Genomic DNA, 16,599 nt, shown 5'->3' on the forward strand with positions numbered 1-16,599 from the left:
CTTATGCCATTCACAAAAATAAACTTAAAATGGATCAAAGACTTGAGGGTAAAACCTAAAACCGTAAGACTTCTAGAAGAAAATGTAGGTAGTACACTCTTTGACATCCGTCTTAAAAGGATCTTTTCGGATACTATGTCTTCTTGGACAAGGGAAACAATAGAAAGAATACACAAATGGGACTTACCAGACTTTTAAAGAGCTTCTACAAGGCAAGTGAAAACAGAATTGAAATGAAAGACAACCCACCAACTGGGAAAAAATATTTGCAAATCATATATCCAACAAAGGGTTAATCTCCATAGTATATAAAGAATTTGCACAACTCAACAACAAATAATTAAACAACCTGATGAAAAAATGGGCAGAGGATATGAACAGACATTTCTCCAAAGAAGATAAACAGATGGCCAATAGGTACATGAAAAGATGCTCAACATCACTGGTCATTAGGGAAATGCAAATCAAAACTACACTAAGATATCACATTACTCGAGTCAGAATAGCTATAATCACCAAGACAAAAAATAACAAATGTTGGAGAGGATGTGGAGAAAAGCAACCCCTCATACACTGTTGGTGGGAATGCAAACTGGTGCAGCCACTAAGGAGAACAGTATGGAGATTTCTCAAAAAACTAAAAAGAGAAATGCCACGTGACCCAGCCATCCCACTACTGGGTATCTATCCAAAGAACTTGAAATCAGCAATTCAAAGAGACTTATGCACCACTATGTTCATTGCAGCACTATTCACAATAGCCAAAACGTGGAAGCAACCCAAGTGCCCACCGACTGATGATTGGATAAAGAAGATGTAGTATATATATATACACAATGGAATACTACTCAGCCATGAAAAATGATAACAATGTCCCATTCACAACAACATGGGTGGACCTTGAGGGTATTATGTTAAGCAAAATAAGCCAGATAGAGAAAGACAAACACTGCATGATTCCACTCATATGTGGAAGATAAACAAACACATGGACAAAGAGAACTATTTAGTGGTTACCAGGGGGAAGGGAGGTGGGGGGCACAAAGGCTAAAGGGATGCACCTATAAGATGACTGACAAATAATAATGTACAACTGAAATTTCACAATATTGTAAACTATTATAACCTCAATTAAAAAAAAAGTGCTAATACAAAAAAACCAAAACAACCCCAAACAAACAAAAAAACCAGGCTTTGAGGTTTTTTTTTTACTATCAGCCAAATGAATCTATGACAAGGTACTAATGGTAAAACTTATTAAGGCACTGTGTTTAAAACCATGTTTCCCTGGGCTCCTATCACTACTTATTTCAGAAGCATTCTCATAACTGACCTTAGCATGTATCTTTAACATACAAAGGATACCGAGATTGTTTCTAAGCTTTCCTATTTTAGGGCCTTCCTGCCGTGTTAAACTGCACCCATGAACAAAGGCGGGGGGCACTGCAGGTCAAGAGGAAGGGAAGATGACAACGAGGAGATCACTCACCACTTTGACCACGGTTGCGTTGGCCATATTTGCATTTCCGACCTCCTTAGCATACTTCCTCATGGCCTTTCTCCTAGCTCCCATTATGTGGGCCGGGTTCACGCCAGTCTTCCAGAAGAGCAATAGACGCAAAATCACTTCTTGGCTCCCAGGGACCCACTCACATGCAGTTAATCTTCAAATCTCCCCCTCTGCCTGTTTTCTATGCCATCTTATGACCCCCCACCCTTGCTCCGCCGTTCCCCCAGATGCCCTGAACCGTTCCTCCCTCATGAAAAGAACATTAGTGCCTTCCTTACTCTTGGTCTTGATTCAAGACAACCAGAAGCTAAAGTATTAAAGAGAATTTTTAAAGCAGTATTTCTCAAACTTAGATCTCTCAGATTCTTTTATTTCAGAGACTCTGTGGGTCGATTGGAAGGTTTTCCTATATACTGGGCAGTAAGGGGTCGAGTTCTAATCATGACCGAAGAACCCACATGATCCTAAGAGTAAGAAACCTAAAATTATTTTTTTACTCTTTTTTCTTAAATTTTTTTTGAAAAGGTAATACACGCATATGATAAGAGGATGAACAGTGGCGTCGGTTGCCCAACAAAGTGAATGTACTTAAATCCATCCACTAAGTTGTACAGTTGGAAATAGTTAAAATGGTAAATTTTATGCTACGTATATTTTACCACAATAAAAAAAAAAAGAGAAGGAAATAGTATAAAAGGTAAACCAAGACATTTAAGTGACCCTCGCGTCCCTGTGAATCCACAGGTCCCCTCCTCAGAGATAATCACTCAATTTCTCACGACTCACCTTTCTTTTTAATGCACTGCTATACAAATCGCTGTTTGCATAATAAATTGGGGCATTTATTTGGAATATTTTTATTCCAGGAATTTCTTTCACCTGAGAAACAAAATGTTAGTGAATTTAACACATGGGAACATTTCAGAATCAAAATTACAACTGCCTCCCTCCTCCACCTTGAAAATTAATACAGAGGTTGCTGAGGGCCGTCACTGTGTTTAGAGGAAATGACATCACTTGACTCTGTGTACTCACGCTCTGGAGGGAGGAGGAGTGAGAAAAAAGCCTTTAAAAAATGCGTCTCTCTCCATTTCTTTTAAAAGTCTTTCCTTGTTTTATTTTTATCATAACGTACAAAGAAGAAGGAAGTGAAAAATATTTAAAAAGAGAAAAAAAATGGATAGGAGAGGGGAGGCTGCTACTCAGCCTGTGAGAAGAAGAGAAACAAAGTGCACAGAGGTTTACACTGGCTGATTCATGGACCGCAGGCAGGAGTCGAAACCGACCCAAGGGACACAGAGTGAATATTTTATCAAGAGGCCTCGTGGAACTCCAGAATGTGGTGTGGAAACAAGAAATTCAGCACACGATTCTTCAGAAGGAGGAAAAAACAGCCATCCTAACACCAGTCCTATTTCCTAATACCTTATAGTGAGTCTGAGAATTTCTTCCCAAGCATAAAACAAAACAAACACAAAACCAGTTTCAAAAGAATTTGTAAAAGCCTTTGAGGTTCCACATAAGAAAAGAACATTCAAAATGTCCGTTAAAAATGGAGTGGTAGAATTCCACAGCCTCACACTGCCTGTGCTTTTCACGTGGTTAACGTTAGGATTTCACCATCAGGAGAAAATCATGCATATACAAACCATCCACTTAGTTTCAGTATTTTCCAAACATATAATTTAATTCCAAGAATATATATTTATCCTCATTAAAGAAAGAGGAAAAATAAATATTAGGAAGCTGAGTAATTAATGCATAGTATAAACCATAAAACTAAACCTGGATAGTAAATCAAAGTTCAGGCACTTCCCTCTGACCACTACACCTCTGTCCTTTTCACCCCTTTTTGTCCTAGGTAAAAATAATAGTTAGCTGACGACATCACATGCTTAAAAAAACGATAGAAAAAGGTCCTACCTCCTCGAATGCGTCTATGTCAATATACACATCAGTGTCAGGAAGTTGTCCAAGGACTTTGTAGCTCGGACTGAGGACAGAGAGTGAGTGTGTTAAGATCCCAGCGTGCGGAGGTGCAGCACACGACAGAACCATGAGGTTCTGCACGTTTACAGGTCACGTACGGATTTGCTAATGAATCCAGGAATACTTGATCCTGATATGGCGTCTTTTTTAAGGGCTCCACTTAATAGCACATTCCCAGCGCCATTCCAAGCCTAGACACCCCACACACCTCCCAAACACATACACAACACACACACACACACCCCACATACACCTCGCACCACACAGACCCCCTGCCACTACACAGACCATACACATCACACACACAATCTGATCAGGACAAAAGACTCGGGCATTTAAAGATGGAGGCCAAAATGAAGTGCACAGAGTTCGTCATGCCAGGGACACGTGTGACTCAGTTCTCAGGCCACTCAGTAGACAGAAGTGTCTTCCTGCTCTAATTCTAAAGTAGGAGAAGACACCTTAATTTTGTTTGTACTAAGAGTCTCTGACTCATGGCGGGGGGTCATCAGCTGAAGGTGTGGGGAGAAAACAGAACTCTCAAATTAGCACAGAAATTTTCTTAAGTTTGGTTTGAATAGGTTTTAAATATTATTTTTTGAAAGCCCAAATTCCTAACTCTTTTTACAGGACAGTCTGGCTCAAATTAGATACTGTAATGATGACAGATACTGCTTCTTGGGCACCTATTACTCTATTATATCCTATGAACGGCCCTACTGGCTTTCTTGTGCCATCGTGTGGATGAGAAACTGAGGCCCAGTGGGGTTAGGTGAGTTGTTCAAGGTCAGAGAGCTTGGCACAGCCAGAATACGGCTCCGGGTCTTGGATTTGACATTCCATGGTCTTGCCACCGTGCCCTGGTGCTTCTCAGCATGTGTGTGCAGGCGCTTTGTGGGTTAGAATACATAGTACAAACGTTCGCTGTTTTTCTGGGTGGATTCCCTCAACGGGCATTCAGAGAACACACACTATGTGCCTGGTACTGGGCTCTGGGAACATCGCCTCCACAACCGAGATGCTCACAGTCAGGTAGCGTCTGAGACAAACACACCACCAATGACTGATACTGTAGATAAAAGGCAAGGTTCTCAGTTGAGTTCTCAATGATGAGGAAACCTATAAGAGCACTGAAATGTTGTCTACAGGTTGCAGTCTAGTGCGGGGAGCGGGGCGTGAGGGACGCACACAAGCATCAGGCAAGTACACAAATAACGGGGAGACACGTGAGGTGCTGGGGGAGGACTGAGCACTGTGGCAAGTGCACAGGGAAGCTGGGCCTCAAAGTATGCGGATTCCAGCAGGCAGATGAGGAATGGGCCTTCCTGACCACCCTGAGTGCTCAGGAACCCCATTTCTTCAGCTCTGAACACTACTGCTCCCAGCGAAGGCCAGCGACTTATTTCTTCCCTAAGGAAGGCTCTTTCTATGAACTCCCATGCAGCTTTATTTGGGCATTTGTTATGCTTATCATCACATTGTGCCTTGCTCACACACCTACTGAAGCACTCATAACCACGTATTCCAGTTTCCTGAAGATGGATTATGAAAGGCTGACAAAGAGTCAGCTTCTGGATTCACAAAAACTCATATGTAAATCATTGCCCACCACATACTGTGTGATCTCGGTAAGTGTCTCAACCTCTCTAGGCCTCGGTTTCCACATTTGACAAATGGGGATGCTATCCATGAGGATGTAGCCGTGAGGAAGAAATGACATGAAGCATGGATCTTTGTGCAGAGCTGGGCACATAACCAACTACAATAATTTAGTGTCCCCATTACCTCACTATCATGAGTAGCATCATTGTCGTTATACGCGTCTGTCATCCTTAGGAGAATGCAACCTTTTTGAAGGAAAGGACCATGTCTTATTTATTGCAATATCCCTAGAGTCTAGCATTTCCCTGAGAACATACTGGTCCCTCAAAAAACATTCCTTCAATGGAGATTATAAATATTTTAATGTCTTTCATAACAGTGACCAAACGGTGAGCTCTGTGGGGGCAGCAGCTGAGTTTCCGCCATATTTCTAGCAGCCTCAGTGCCCCCATGGATGTCGCTGAATGAACTGGCTGTCCTTTAACTGTGTGTGCCGTAAAGGGATCTGGGCATTTGGAAAACAAGCCAAAGTCATCTCTGGACAGTGTGCCCTAATTACAGAAAAAGACGCCACGTGAAAATAAACACTGGAGCACTGGTCTCCCAAACCCTAGCCTACAAAGACCCAGCAAAATCACCAACAAGGGACAGAACATACAAAATGAACTTTAGTTAATTATTTGAGGGAATAAGAGAAGTAAAGCATTTTTTAAAAAACTTGCTCAACTTCAAAATTTATGACAGGAAACCATAAAATCCTATTAAGTAAAAAAAAAAAAGCAAACGAAAAACAAAGAAAACAAAAAAGTAAAAAAAAATTCAAGTTCTATACCGTGGCTTGTTACAGGATATAGACAGGGTTTATCTAACTCATGATGCTCACCAAAGCTCTGAGATGAAGAACTCTTGCATGTACTCATACAGTTCTATATAAAAACGGGGGGAACTTCTTTTACATAAATATGGGCAACAGTGTTAGAGTTTGTTATTAAAAGCAGTTTAATTCTCATCTTGACTTTAGATCCCACATGTTGTTAACACTTCCCTCAATTCATTTTTGATGAGGGAAATGCTCACTTCCTACTCTGGAGAGCGGGGAGCACCCCACCATTTTGAAGATAAAGGTCAACATTCCCATCCAGTAACCTTTCAACACACCACCATCAAAACTTTAAGAAGCACCATGAGATCTGCAACTATAGGAAAAACCAGACTAACCTCATTTTCATTCCCCCTTGTGTTAAATTTGTTGGTGGACAGCACGTGTGAGACACTGTGCTAAGCCCTTTGTATGCATTATTCTCATTTGAACCTTACTGCAACTCTTTGAGGTAACAAGTATTAGTCCCATTTCACAGATGCAGAGACTGAGGCTCTGAGAGGTTATGTAAAGTCACAGAGCTTATAGAGCGGGCAGCCAGGACTTGAGCCCAGGGTTGTCTGAAAGTCAGGCTCTGTCTATAGAAACACGTTTCCTTTTTGTTCTTTATGATGATTTCTTTTATTTTTTACCACGAACATGGTATTTTTTTTAAAGTTATTTTATACCTTCCCCAGTGGGCTCAGCTTCCTACTAGGGAGAAGAGATGACAGGCAATCACAGTTCAGGGTGGAGGAAGGGAAAACTGAAGACCTGCATGTGATACATTGGCGTCAGAGTCTGCTCCGTGTCATCAAAAGCCATGTCATCACCCAGCGCCAAAGCAAAGTGCAAGAACACCCAGTTCATTCAGAAGAGAGTACATAAGCCAGCGTGCCACTGGGCCCAGAATGGTACGAACAATGGTGGAAATCAGGCTCTTTTAAGAGAATCACTAATGGAAGTATAAATGGTGACAGAGTTGAGCATCTGGCAAGATTATAGTGAGTTTTTTATTTGCCATTTCATTTATTTAGTCAACAGGCTCCATGAGTCTTCGGCTCCCTCTCATGCTGATCAGAAATAACCAAAGGGCTCTATTTTTCCCAGGTCAAGCTTTGGTCGACATTCAGAGTCAGTGCTGCGACCTCAGGCAGGACTCTCACACCGTTCCAGTCTGTGCACTCACCTCTGTGTTCTGTAAATCACGGTCAGCAGCGCAATGATCACGGCCGTAATCAAACCATAGTCCAATCCCAGGAACAAGGAGGAGACAAAAGTGGTAAGCCAGATGGTCTGAAGGAAAGGCAGAAAGCTTGATGTAGAATCACTAATAAAAATTTCCTAGGAGTTACACACACACACACACACACACACACACACACGGTACCTAACCTTGCCCAACTGCATCCTGCATACAGCAACTGAATGCACTACCTTATCTTCCTCACACTTTTATCCGCACTAATCCACTCGTTGCTATGACATAGACACCAGACAGTCACCTTTGTTACTCACCAGCTCTATTTTACTGGTTCTCCAGAAAAAGGGCAGATCTGAGAACTGCATGAACATTCCCTTCAGGTTGACGATCACAATGGCCGACAGCACAGCCTGAAACACAGCACAAGCACGCATGCCTCTCCTCTTGTGTCCCGAGACCCCTCTGCTGGCTCCTCACTGTCCTCCTGCCCTCCCCATGTCCGCTCCCCTCTCACTTCCTACATGGCAGTTGACAGTATGTTGGGAGCCATGAACGCCTGGATTTTCAGGACTTGCTTAGCTAAAATGGGCCTTGGAAAACCAGGCTTATATCCTAGTAGCAAACCTGCTTGGTGGTCAAGAGGTTCAGAACTAAACTCGGTACTCAAGGAATTATGTCACCTGTGGTCTTCCTCCATTATGATTTTCTCTACTTCAGATCATTCCTGATTCTACTAGGTTAATATATCAGTAAACAAATGTCTTCTGAGTGTGCGCCATCCCAGACTTTTAGTGAAAGTATAGGGTCATAGAAGATCAAAGAGAGAAGGGACCTTGGAGACCAGCCAGTCCAAAGCCCAGAGAAGGAAACTGAGAACAGAAATGTTGAGAAGGCTTCCCAAGGTCCCAGCTGCTGGCAGATTGTGGAGCAGGATCTTGGTCCCGGCCTTCGCCCGTTCTCATACCACCTTCCTGGGGTTACAGTCAGAACCCACAAGATAGCCACAAAAAAAAATTAACCAAAGGAGCAAAATCTCTACCCATGGAAAAACATCACACCAAGTCCAAGGTACACACCTGGGGTAACGATTCAAACAGGAATCCGGTGGCTAAAATGACCAGCAGAATCATTAACGAGGCCAAGCAACCTGCAAGCTGAATGAGAGAAGACACAGGGAAGCGGCTTTTAGGGGAGCTGAGTGGGAGGCAGGGCACAGGCTGGTCTGAGTCTTTTGATAATCACTGTGGGAAGATCAAGGAAATACGGATTCAAATAAGTCACCCAAAACCATTACATAAACCAATAACTCCTTCCCACTGCCTCTCTAAAATTTTGGTTCCTCTTACAGCTTTTAAACAGAACTGAAATGCTTAAATATGCTCACTGAAATGCCCTTGCCAGGGTGGGGCAAAGGAGATGTCTGGTGCTGACCTGAGACCCAGGAGGGCCAAGAGTTCAGACAAGACTTTGCTGTCCAATGTGGCAGCCACCAGCCACATGTGGCCATTTAAGTGTAAAAAATTAAAATTAAATAAAATGAAAAATTCAGGTCTTGGTTGCACTAGCCACACTTCAAGTGCTCAAGAGCCACACATGGCTGGTGGCTGCCGAATTGGATGGTGCAAATACCAAACATTTCCATCACCGCAGAAAGTTCTATTGCACGCTGCTGGCATCCTGCCCATACTCAGTCTCAGGCTTTCATGACAACGTCCTATGTCTGAACCTTGAGGTCTACTGGTAGCCGGGAGTGTTGTACAGTTTTTTGATTTAATTGGAGAATATACCTCTTTCCTATAGATTCAGTTCCCTGTGGTTTGTGTCAACCAATCACGCCTTTGTCTGATTCACTACACAGCCCACTAGAGCACGGATCTTCAGGCAGGGCAGCTTTGTTTGGGTTCTGAACAGAATCAAGGGATTAAAGTTGGCCACCCTAATCATCATCCCTTTGAGGCCGGTTGTATACGCACCTGTGTCTTCCCTCCAGTTCCCTCCTGAACAAGGCTTCGAGACAAGGAGCATGAAATTGAAAAAGTCTGGAAGAGGGAGCCAATGGAATTGCACAGGCCCAGGGCAATGAGCTCCTTCCCACGTGGAAACAAAGCAGAAAAGAGAGCGGTCATTCTCCAGGAAGGAAGGCATGATGCTTATGTAATACACATTCCCAGCAGTACAGGCTGTCTCTTCATTCTCTTTTCAGATACAAGAATTTGTTTAGCATGAGTTCAAAATAGGAATTATTGCATAATTTAAGGTGGGAGAAAAACACTTTGAATTTTTACTCTGTTGAAGATAAATGCTGTGCTCACCACCCAGCCCTCTCTTTCCCAAACACACTCTACACAAATAATGCTTTTTTTAAAAAAAAAAAAAAAGAAAACTGCAGCCAAAAGGACAAAACATTTTTGTGGTTTAAGAGAAAGTTATTGGCGTATAGGACTAATGGCATCTTTTAAATGCCTGGGCTCTTGCTCATCAACAAGCATATGCCGGTGTCCTGCTGGGACCAGTGAGTCCTGCTCTCAGGGATGCTTCTGGTCTTCCTAGTTGGATCACTGTGTCTCCTCTGAATGTGGAGCATCTAGCCTCCTCTGAGAAATACAGTGTGTTAAAACAGACGTTGTCACGCCAAAACCATAGCTCAGGGTTCGGATTAAATACCTTATCTGTAGCTATGTTATAAAAGAAGGCAGCAAAGACTATATTGTGGAGTTTGAGTGTTGAATCACATACTCAAAGTTCAATGAGCAAAGAGAAGGCTTCCTGTGGAGTAAATTGGTCTGGAAAGACATTTTATTCTCAGGCTGTGAGCTTTAAAAATAGGGATAATGTCTACAGGAGTACAGCAAACTGGAAGCCTCAGACTGGAGATTTCACCTTTCTGGCTGGACCTCTGCCCATCAGGTGAGATAGGACTCCGAACCTCGGTGTTCTGATGACCAATACACATAACTCATGAAAAAAATTGTAGTGCTGAATAAATACATGCTTCAAATACATCCACCGTCAAACCAAAAGTTTTCCTAGCCGATAGAGAAATCCAGTTCATCTGCCTTCCATAACAGAGCACAATGCTTGTACCACTACGAAACATCTGCAGGAAATTAATGTTTTTACCTGATTGCCATCAACCTGGTAGCCATGTTTATTTGCCAAGGTCTTGGCCATTGAGATGGTCACTGAAAATCCAACGATGGCTATGGCGATGGCATCCACGTACACTAGGTGGAAGAGGCTGGTGTCCGGATTGGCTGGAGGGAGCAGGCTGAAAGGTGAAGCTGACTTTAACCTGGGCGTTGCGACCACTGGGGAAAAACATGCAACTGGAAGGGAGCATTTCAGAGGGGCATTATTGCAAGTGAGGAGATCAATGCCTGGGTACTTGTTTGCTCTGGTTTGGCAGAAAAGAGGGCTCTCCTTGACACAGAGGTTCTTTCCAGGTGGAAAGTTCTTTCTCCACTCTGGTAGAATCCCCCGCGTGCCGGCTTTCTACCTGAATGGGTTCTCAGCAGACATCAGATGCTGCGTTATTTAGAAAAGGAGGAACCCCATACCTCACGGCATCCCACATGGCAGGTGTAAGACACAGAACAGGAAGAAGAGAGGGTCAGCAAGGTGTTTGGACGTAACAAGACATTCGAACCAAAGACGGAGGTGGAGACGCTGTTGGACAAGGGCTACTTCAGAGGAGAATTACTGCCCGAGCAACAGGAGGCACTCGCTGCTCTCGGTTCCTGCTATTTCATGCAAGGGCTCTGCTTCTGCCCAGGATCCCCGCGGGGCAGTTCTGAGGTGGGAATGGAGCAGATTCTACTCCCTTTGTCTCACTTGGGAAGCCTGGGAAACTGGAGGGGCCGAGAGTGTGACTCCTGGAGCCCCACAATGGGGAACCTAATTTTTGGGTCCATTTTTGTAGTTTGGAACATTTGTCTTAAAGGAACAGAATAGAGATTCCCTAGAATGGCATGGGGGAAGGGCAACAGAGGTTCTCAGAGGCACTTGCTCCAATTCAAGGCACTGGGCTAAATGATAATAATAACAAGAATCAATTAATTGATGCGCAATATTATTATAATTACAATAACAATCGTTTGTTTATTAGGTGCCTCCTCTGTGCCAGGCTCTGTGCTTATTTACCTCCAATATCCCTGAGAGCTAGGCATCATTATAATCCCCATTTTACAGTAAAGATGAGGAAAATCAGGGATAGTGAGGTTAAGCAACTTGTCCAAGGTCAAAAGGCTCATCATCTAAGTACAACGAAAGCCATGAAGAACCCACCCTCTATGCCCATTTCTCTTATGATGTCATAACACAGAGACGAAGGGGATGTCCCAAGTTCTCGAGCCAGGGAAGGGAGGGGGAGAAAGGAACCTAAAATATATTAAGCCTAGATTATGTACTACATGCTTCACATGTCATCTCACTTGTCCTCACAACAATCCTAATAGATAGGCGCCATTATTATCCCAATTTATAGGTGAAAAACGATGCTTACAGACGTTATGTAATTTGCCCACGATGGAGCAGGGAATCAAACCCAGTGGGTCTGACCGTAAACTTAGTGTCTTCCCCTTGCACTTTGCTGCATAAGCATTAACAACGAGGGAAGGCCTAGCAGGCTTGGGTCTGAGGAGTAAGAATATGAGAAAAGGATGCATTTTGGGATGAGCTGAGGAAAGTAAAACAAGAAATCGGATATATTGTCATGATCGGGATCTTTAACAGTCAACTCTGTTTCTGGACACTGTACTGTGTACTTATGTGTAGATTGGTCTGCTTTCAAATACGGCCACCAACAATTCCTGCCATACTTGTGTGTGCTGCTCCTTGTGTCTACAGGTGGAATCTGGTTTCCCTCTTGCTGAATCTGGGCTGGCTTGTGATTTGCTTTGACCAAGAGAATGTGGTGGAAGTGATGCTGTACAGGTGCTTTAAGCAGCCTGGCAGCTTCTGCTTTTCTGTCCTGTTGTCCTGAGCCACCACGTAAAGTCTGGCTACCCTGCTGGAGACACAACGTGGAGAGAAGCTCCGAGCCAGCCCCGGCTGTTCCAGCCCTCCAGGTAAGGCGCCAGACACGGGAGTGAAGCCCTCTTGGATCTTCCAGACCAGTCACACCTTCAGACACCTGAAGCTGCATGAGACCCCAAGGGAGACCAGTAGGAGAACTACCCAGCTAAGCACAACCTAGACTGCAAAGCGGTGAGCAAACAAATGGATGTTGTTTTAAGCCACTGTTTGCGGTTTTGTCATTTAGCAATAACACTCACAATGATAACTGAATCAGTATGATTGTATGCAGACAGGTAGTTAGGTAGGCATTATTTATCTTCTGCTTGGTTTTGGGCAAAGTTCCAGAAAGATAAGGTTTCTGGGTAGCCAAGTTCCAGAAAGGTAAAATGTTCTTTTTTTAAAACGTTTAGCTCTCACATATGGAGGGAAGGCAATATATTTGGGTACAATGCAATAGGGAAAGGAAGGTACTAGGTAGAAACTATGGCGGCAGGTGAATTTTTAAATGGAGAAATCTAAATGTAAGCATTTCACATTTAATCCAATTATTTGTGAGTAGCTATTGAGCAGGGTCATCCAGTCAAAGACTAGTGTTTATCACACGACTACTCACGGTAGAGACCAAGCTGTGAGGCAATGGAAAGAGCACAACCGGGTATCGGAAGACGGAGTTCTGGTCCAGGCTGGGACACCTGGGTGGGTCACTGAACCTCACTCACATCTCTCAAATGTCCCCTTCTCTGACACCCTACCTAAAACAGCAACCCAGCCCCTCCGATCCCCGACCTGGCTTCCTGTTTCTTTGTAGCACTTTCCATGATCTGTTTATTGGTTTACTGCCTGTCCGGCTCCCCCCACAGACCATAAGCTCCATGAGGGCAAAGACTTTTTTGCTTGTGTGTGCTTTCGTTTTTAACTGCTGTGTCCCAGCACATAACAGGCACTCAACAAACACAGCTGAATAAGTGAGAATAAACGAACTTTCCAATGGGGATAACGTATACATCAACAGTGCTACTGTGAGCATCAACTGAGATGGGGGGTATCAAAGTATTTTATAAATTATAATCCAAATAGAAAAGCATGTGCCATGACTGTGTTATACCTTTACTTGGAATCATAAGTACATGTTCACGATAGCACTCTGCTGTTCTGAAGTACAGTGCACGCTTCATCCTTCAACACTTGCTTTGGGGAGTGAACTGTGGCTTAAAGAGCAATTCCTGCTCCCTGTGCTTCCCAGGAGGCTCTTCGAAGGGACCAGGGGCAAGGCCTGATGGAATATGCCAGGTTCTGTCACTGCCCAAAACCTGGCAAATGTCTGACTCCGTTCTTTTGGAAAGAGAGAAGAGGGTGGTGAGAGAAAGAGACAGAGAGATAGTCCAAGAGACAGAAACACAGAGACATACAGAGAGATACAGGGACAGCAGAGAGTGTCAGAGGGGAACAGACTGAGACCAGGAGAGACTTGAAGTCATTCTTGGTCCTTCAAATATAGAGAATAGTAAAATTTTTTAAATGTAGAGCTAGATAAAATACATGAAGCGTAGAAGTAAAATATGAATTGAAACTAGAAAACTCATTGAAATAACAAGCCACAGGACTCTCAGTTAACATAAGGTCTTGAATGCTTACTGCGTATGCCAGGTGCGACACTAGCCGATCCACGTGTGTCACCTCCTGCAACTCTTAGAACTGCCCTCGAGACAGGGATTAATTACCAGGCTTACCTCGCAGGGGAAACTGGGGCTTTGAGAGGATAGTGACTTATTCAAGGTCACACGGCTAGTAAGTGGCAAGCTAGATTTAAGTCTTTTTGCTTTTACTTCCTGTGCTCCTCAAGGTGAGGTTTTATAAACTGATCAGCACTAAATAACAGGAAACAAAACAAAACAAAAAACCACATGCCACTGTTGGTGGGATTGTAAAAGGGTGCAACCACTATGGAAAACAGTATGGAGGTTCCTCAAAAAGTTAAAAATAGAACTGTCATGTGATCCAGCAATCCCATTTCTGGGTACATACCCAAAGAACAGAAAGGAGGATCTTGAAGGGATTTTCGCACACCCCAGCAGGACTACTCACAATGGCCAAGAGGCAGAAGCAACCCAAACGTCCATTGATGGATGGATAAGCAAAATGTGGCACAGACATACAGTGAAATTTTATTCAGCTTTAAAAAAGAAGGAAATCCTGAGGCTGGCCCCGTGGCCGAGTGGTTAAGTTCGCACACTCCGCTGCAGGCGGCCCAGTGTTTCGTTGGTTCGAGTCCTGGGCGCAGACATGGCACTGCTCATCAGGCCACGCTGAGGCAGCATCCCACATGCCACAACTAGAAGGACCCACAACGAAGAATATACAACTATGTACTGGGGGGCTTTGGGGAGAAAAAGGAAAAAATAAAATCTTTAGAAAAAAAGAAAAAAAAGAAGGAAATCCTGTCACATGCTACAACATGGGTGAACCGTGAGGATATTATGCTAAATGAAATAAGCCAGTCACAAAAAGACAAATACTGTATTATTCCAGTTATATGAGGTTCCTACAGCAGTCAAAATCAGAGAGACAAAAAGGAGAATGGTGGTTGCCAGGGCCTGGGGGGAAGGGAGAATGCGGCATTATTGTTCAACGGGTATACAGTTTCAGATTTGCAAGATGAGAAAGTTCTGGAGATCTGTTTCCCAACAATGTGAACATACTTAACACTACTGAACTATACACTTAAAAATGATTAAAATGGAAAATTTTGTGTTATGTGTTTTTTATTACAATAAAAAAAACCTCCCACACATGCTAAAAAAAACAAAGCAAAAATAAAACCCCCAAACCCTCAGCTATTTGATATGTTGGAAAAAAGAGATTTTTCATTGCGAGAACACTAAAGCAGGAGTTAGAAACAATCATAGATCCACGGATCATTCAAGTCACACGGTTATTTAAAATAAAACTGTTTTCCTACCCGAGAGGCAGCGTCCCAACGACATCCACATTGTACGATTCTTGCAAGTTAAACCCAGCTGAAATGCCCGTTCCCATCACCACCTAAAAGACACAAATCCAAACGTACCATTAGAGATGAAAATTCGAACACCCCAAATGAGCTTCAAACAATTTGTGAGCCAAGCCAAATCTGTTCCCACTTTTAACTTTCGGTTTTAAAAAGAATTAGAGTTAGCTTCCAGGAATTCTAACTTCTCCTAATGACCCTTCCCCACAAAATCAAAATGGACTTTACAGTTTGCTTGTAGCCTGGAATTCTTTTCTCTTTATTTTGTTCTGTATTTGGCTAGTTGACTGCAAACAGAAAGAAGCTATAAAACCTTTCCTGAATTGACTCTGACTTTGGGGCAGGTGAAATGAGTCTCTGGGCAAGATGGCATGAACAAAGGACACTGAAATGTGTATAATGACAGTGTATCATTATAAAATGTCTGTGTGGATCTACATCCTCCTGCTGACCCAGTTTCCAGGATAGCAGCACCAAGTGTGTCAGAGGCCCCCACCAGCACCCCATAGCCGTCTTCTCCCACGCAGCTACAGGGTCTGGGTCAGAGGGAAACTGCCCGTCACACAGATGTGACATTGTACATACGGCTTCCCGGATTGTCAGGGCATTGATTTAGTTGGTGTGCAAAATACAACCCTTAGTGAGCTACAAGAAGAGAAAAATAATAGGAGAGAGAGCAATTTTCTTCATCCTGAAGGACGACTGCTATAGAACTTTCTGAGTGGGCTATCTGGGAGAGCAGGAATCAGGGCTGGCCCAGGAAGGGGCCAGTCCCTCACAGTGGTGGCTACTGTAGGGGACCAATAATAAGCTAAACTTATTGCCAGACAGCAGCCTGAAGGCCAAGGGCATGGGTGCTTCTGGCCCCTTTGATGCAATGTGCTTTTTTTGTCTGTTGCAATTATGTTTGTCACCCTTAAGTGCATTTGTTGTGCATCCCAAACCGGGGGAGTGCCCAGAATATTCAAGTCCACAGGGTAAATACGGCTCAAGTTCCTGGAGCATCAACTATATGCAATAGTAAATAATTTAAACCATTGTTTTCCTATCAACACAAGCAGATGTATTATGAAATAGAATGCAAAAATTAAAAAAGTTGTGATAAAAAAGAAATTTTATGTTTAAAGAGATTCATAAAAACTCTGTCCCAAATTTTCCAGTATGGCTTCTCCTCCTTGCTCTGAGGAATACTCAGATAAGAAGCTAAAAACCTTGGTTCACTGTAATTACAATGATAGAATTCTGGAGCCCACTGCCCTAGGAAACATGAAGGAATCTTTTTTAAAGGGAATCTGGAAAACGGACAGAACTAGGAACCCAAGCCAGGAAAGGCGATCTTCATGGTTTACTTCATCCTTAGGGCTTGCCTGACCCCTTGCCACGCAAAGGAGCTGAGAACTTCTTGCTGGACT

General features: G+C 43.3%; 1 protein-coding gene across 3 annotated transcripts in view; it reads right to left on the reverse strand.

Moving 5' to 3' along the window:
* SLC26A5 (solute carrier family 26 member 5) overlaps positions 1-16,599 on the reverse strand; it is a 48,868-nt gene that overhangs the window by 4,757 nt on the left and 27,512 nt on the right. For all 3 annotated transcript variants that reach the window (XM_005609048.4, XM_070265356.1, XM_070265357.1), the window contains 9 exons: positions 15,140-15,222; positions 10,285-10,432; positions 9,138-9,251; positions 8,241-8,318; positions 7,479-7,574; positions 7,150-7,256; positions 3,434-3,503; positions 2,297-2,389; positions 1,490-1,597 (listed from right to left, as the gene is read on the reverse strand). In XM_005609048.4, coding sequence (XP_005609105.2) covers positions 1,490-1,597; positions 2,297-2,389; positions 3,434-3,503; positions 7,150-7,256; positions 7,479-7,574; positions 8,241-8,318; positions 9,138-9,251; positions 10,285-10,432; positions 15,140-15,222 — 897 coding nt within the window. The remainder of the gene's footprint in view (positions 1-1,489; positions 1,598-2,296; positions 2,390-3,433; positions 3,504-7,149; positions 7,257-7,478; positions 7,575-8,240; positions 8,319-9,137; positions 9,252-10,284; positions 10,433-15,139; positions 15,223-16,599) is intronic.

Source organism: Equus caballus, chromosome 4 (genome assembly GCF_041296265.1).
Source record: "Equus caballus isolate H_3958 breed thoroughbred chromosome 4, TB-T2T, whole genome shotgun sequence".
NCBI lineage: Eukaryota > Metazoa > Chordata > Mammalia > Perissodactyla > Equidae > Equus > Equus caballus.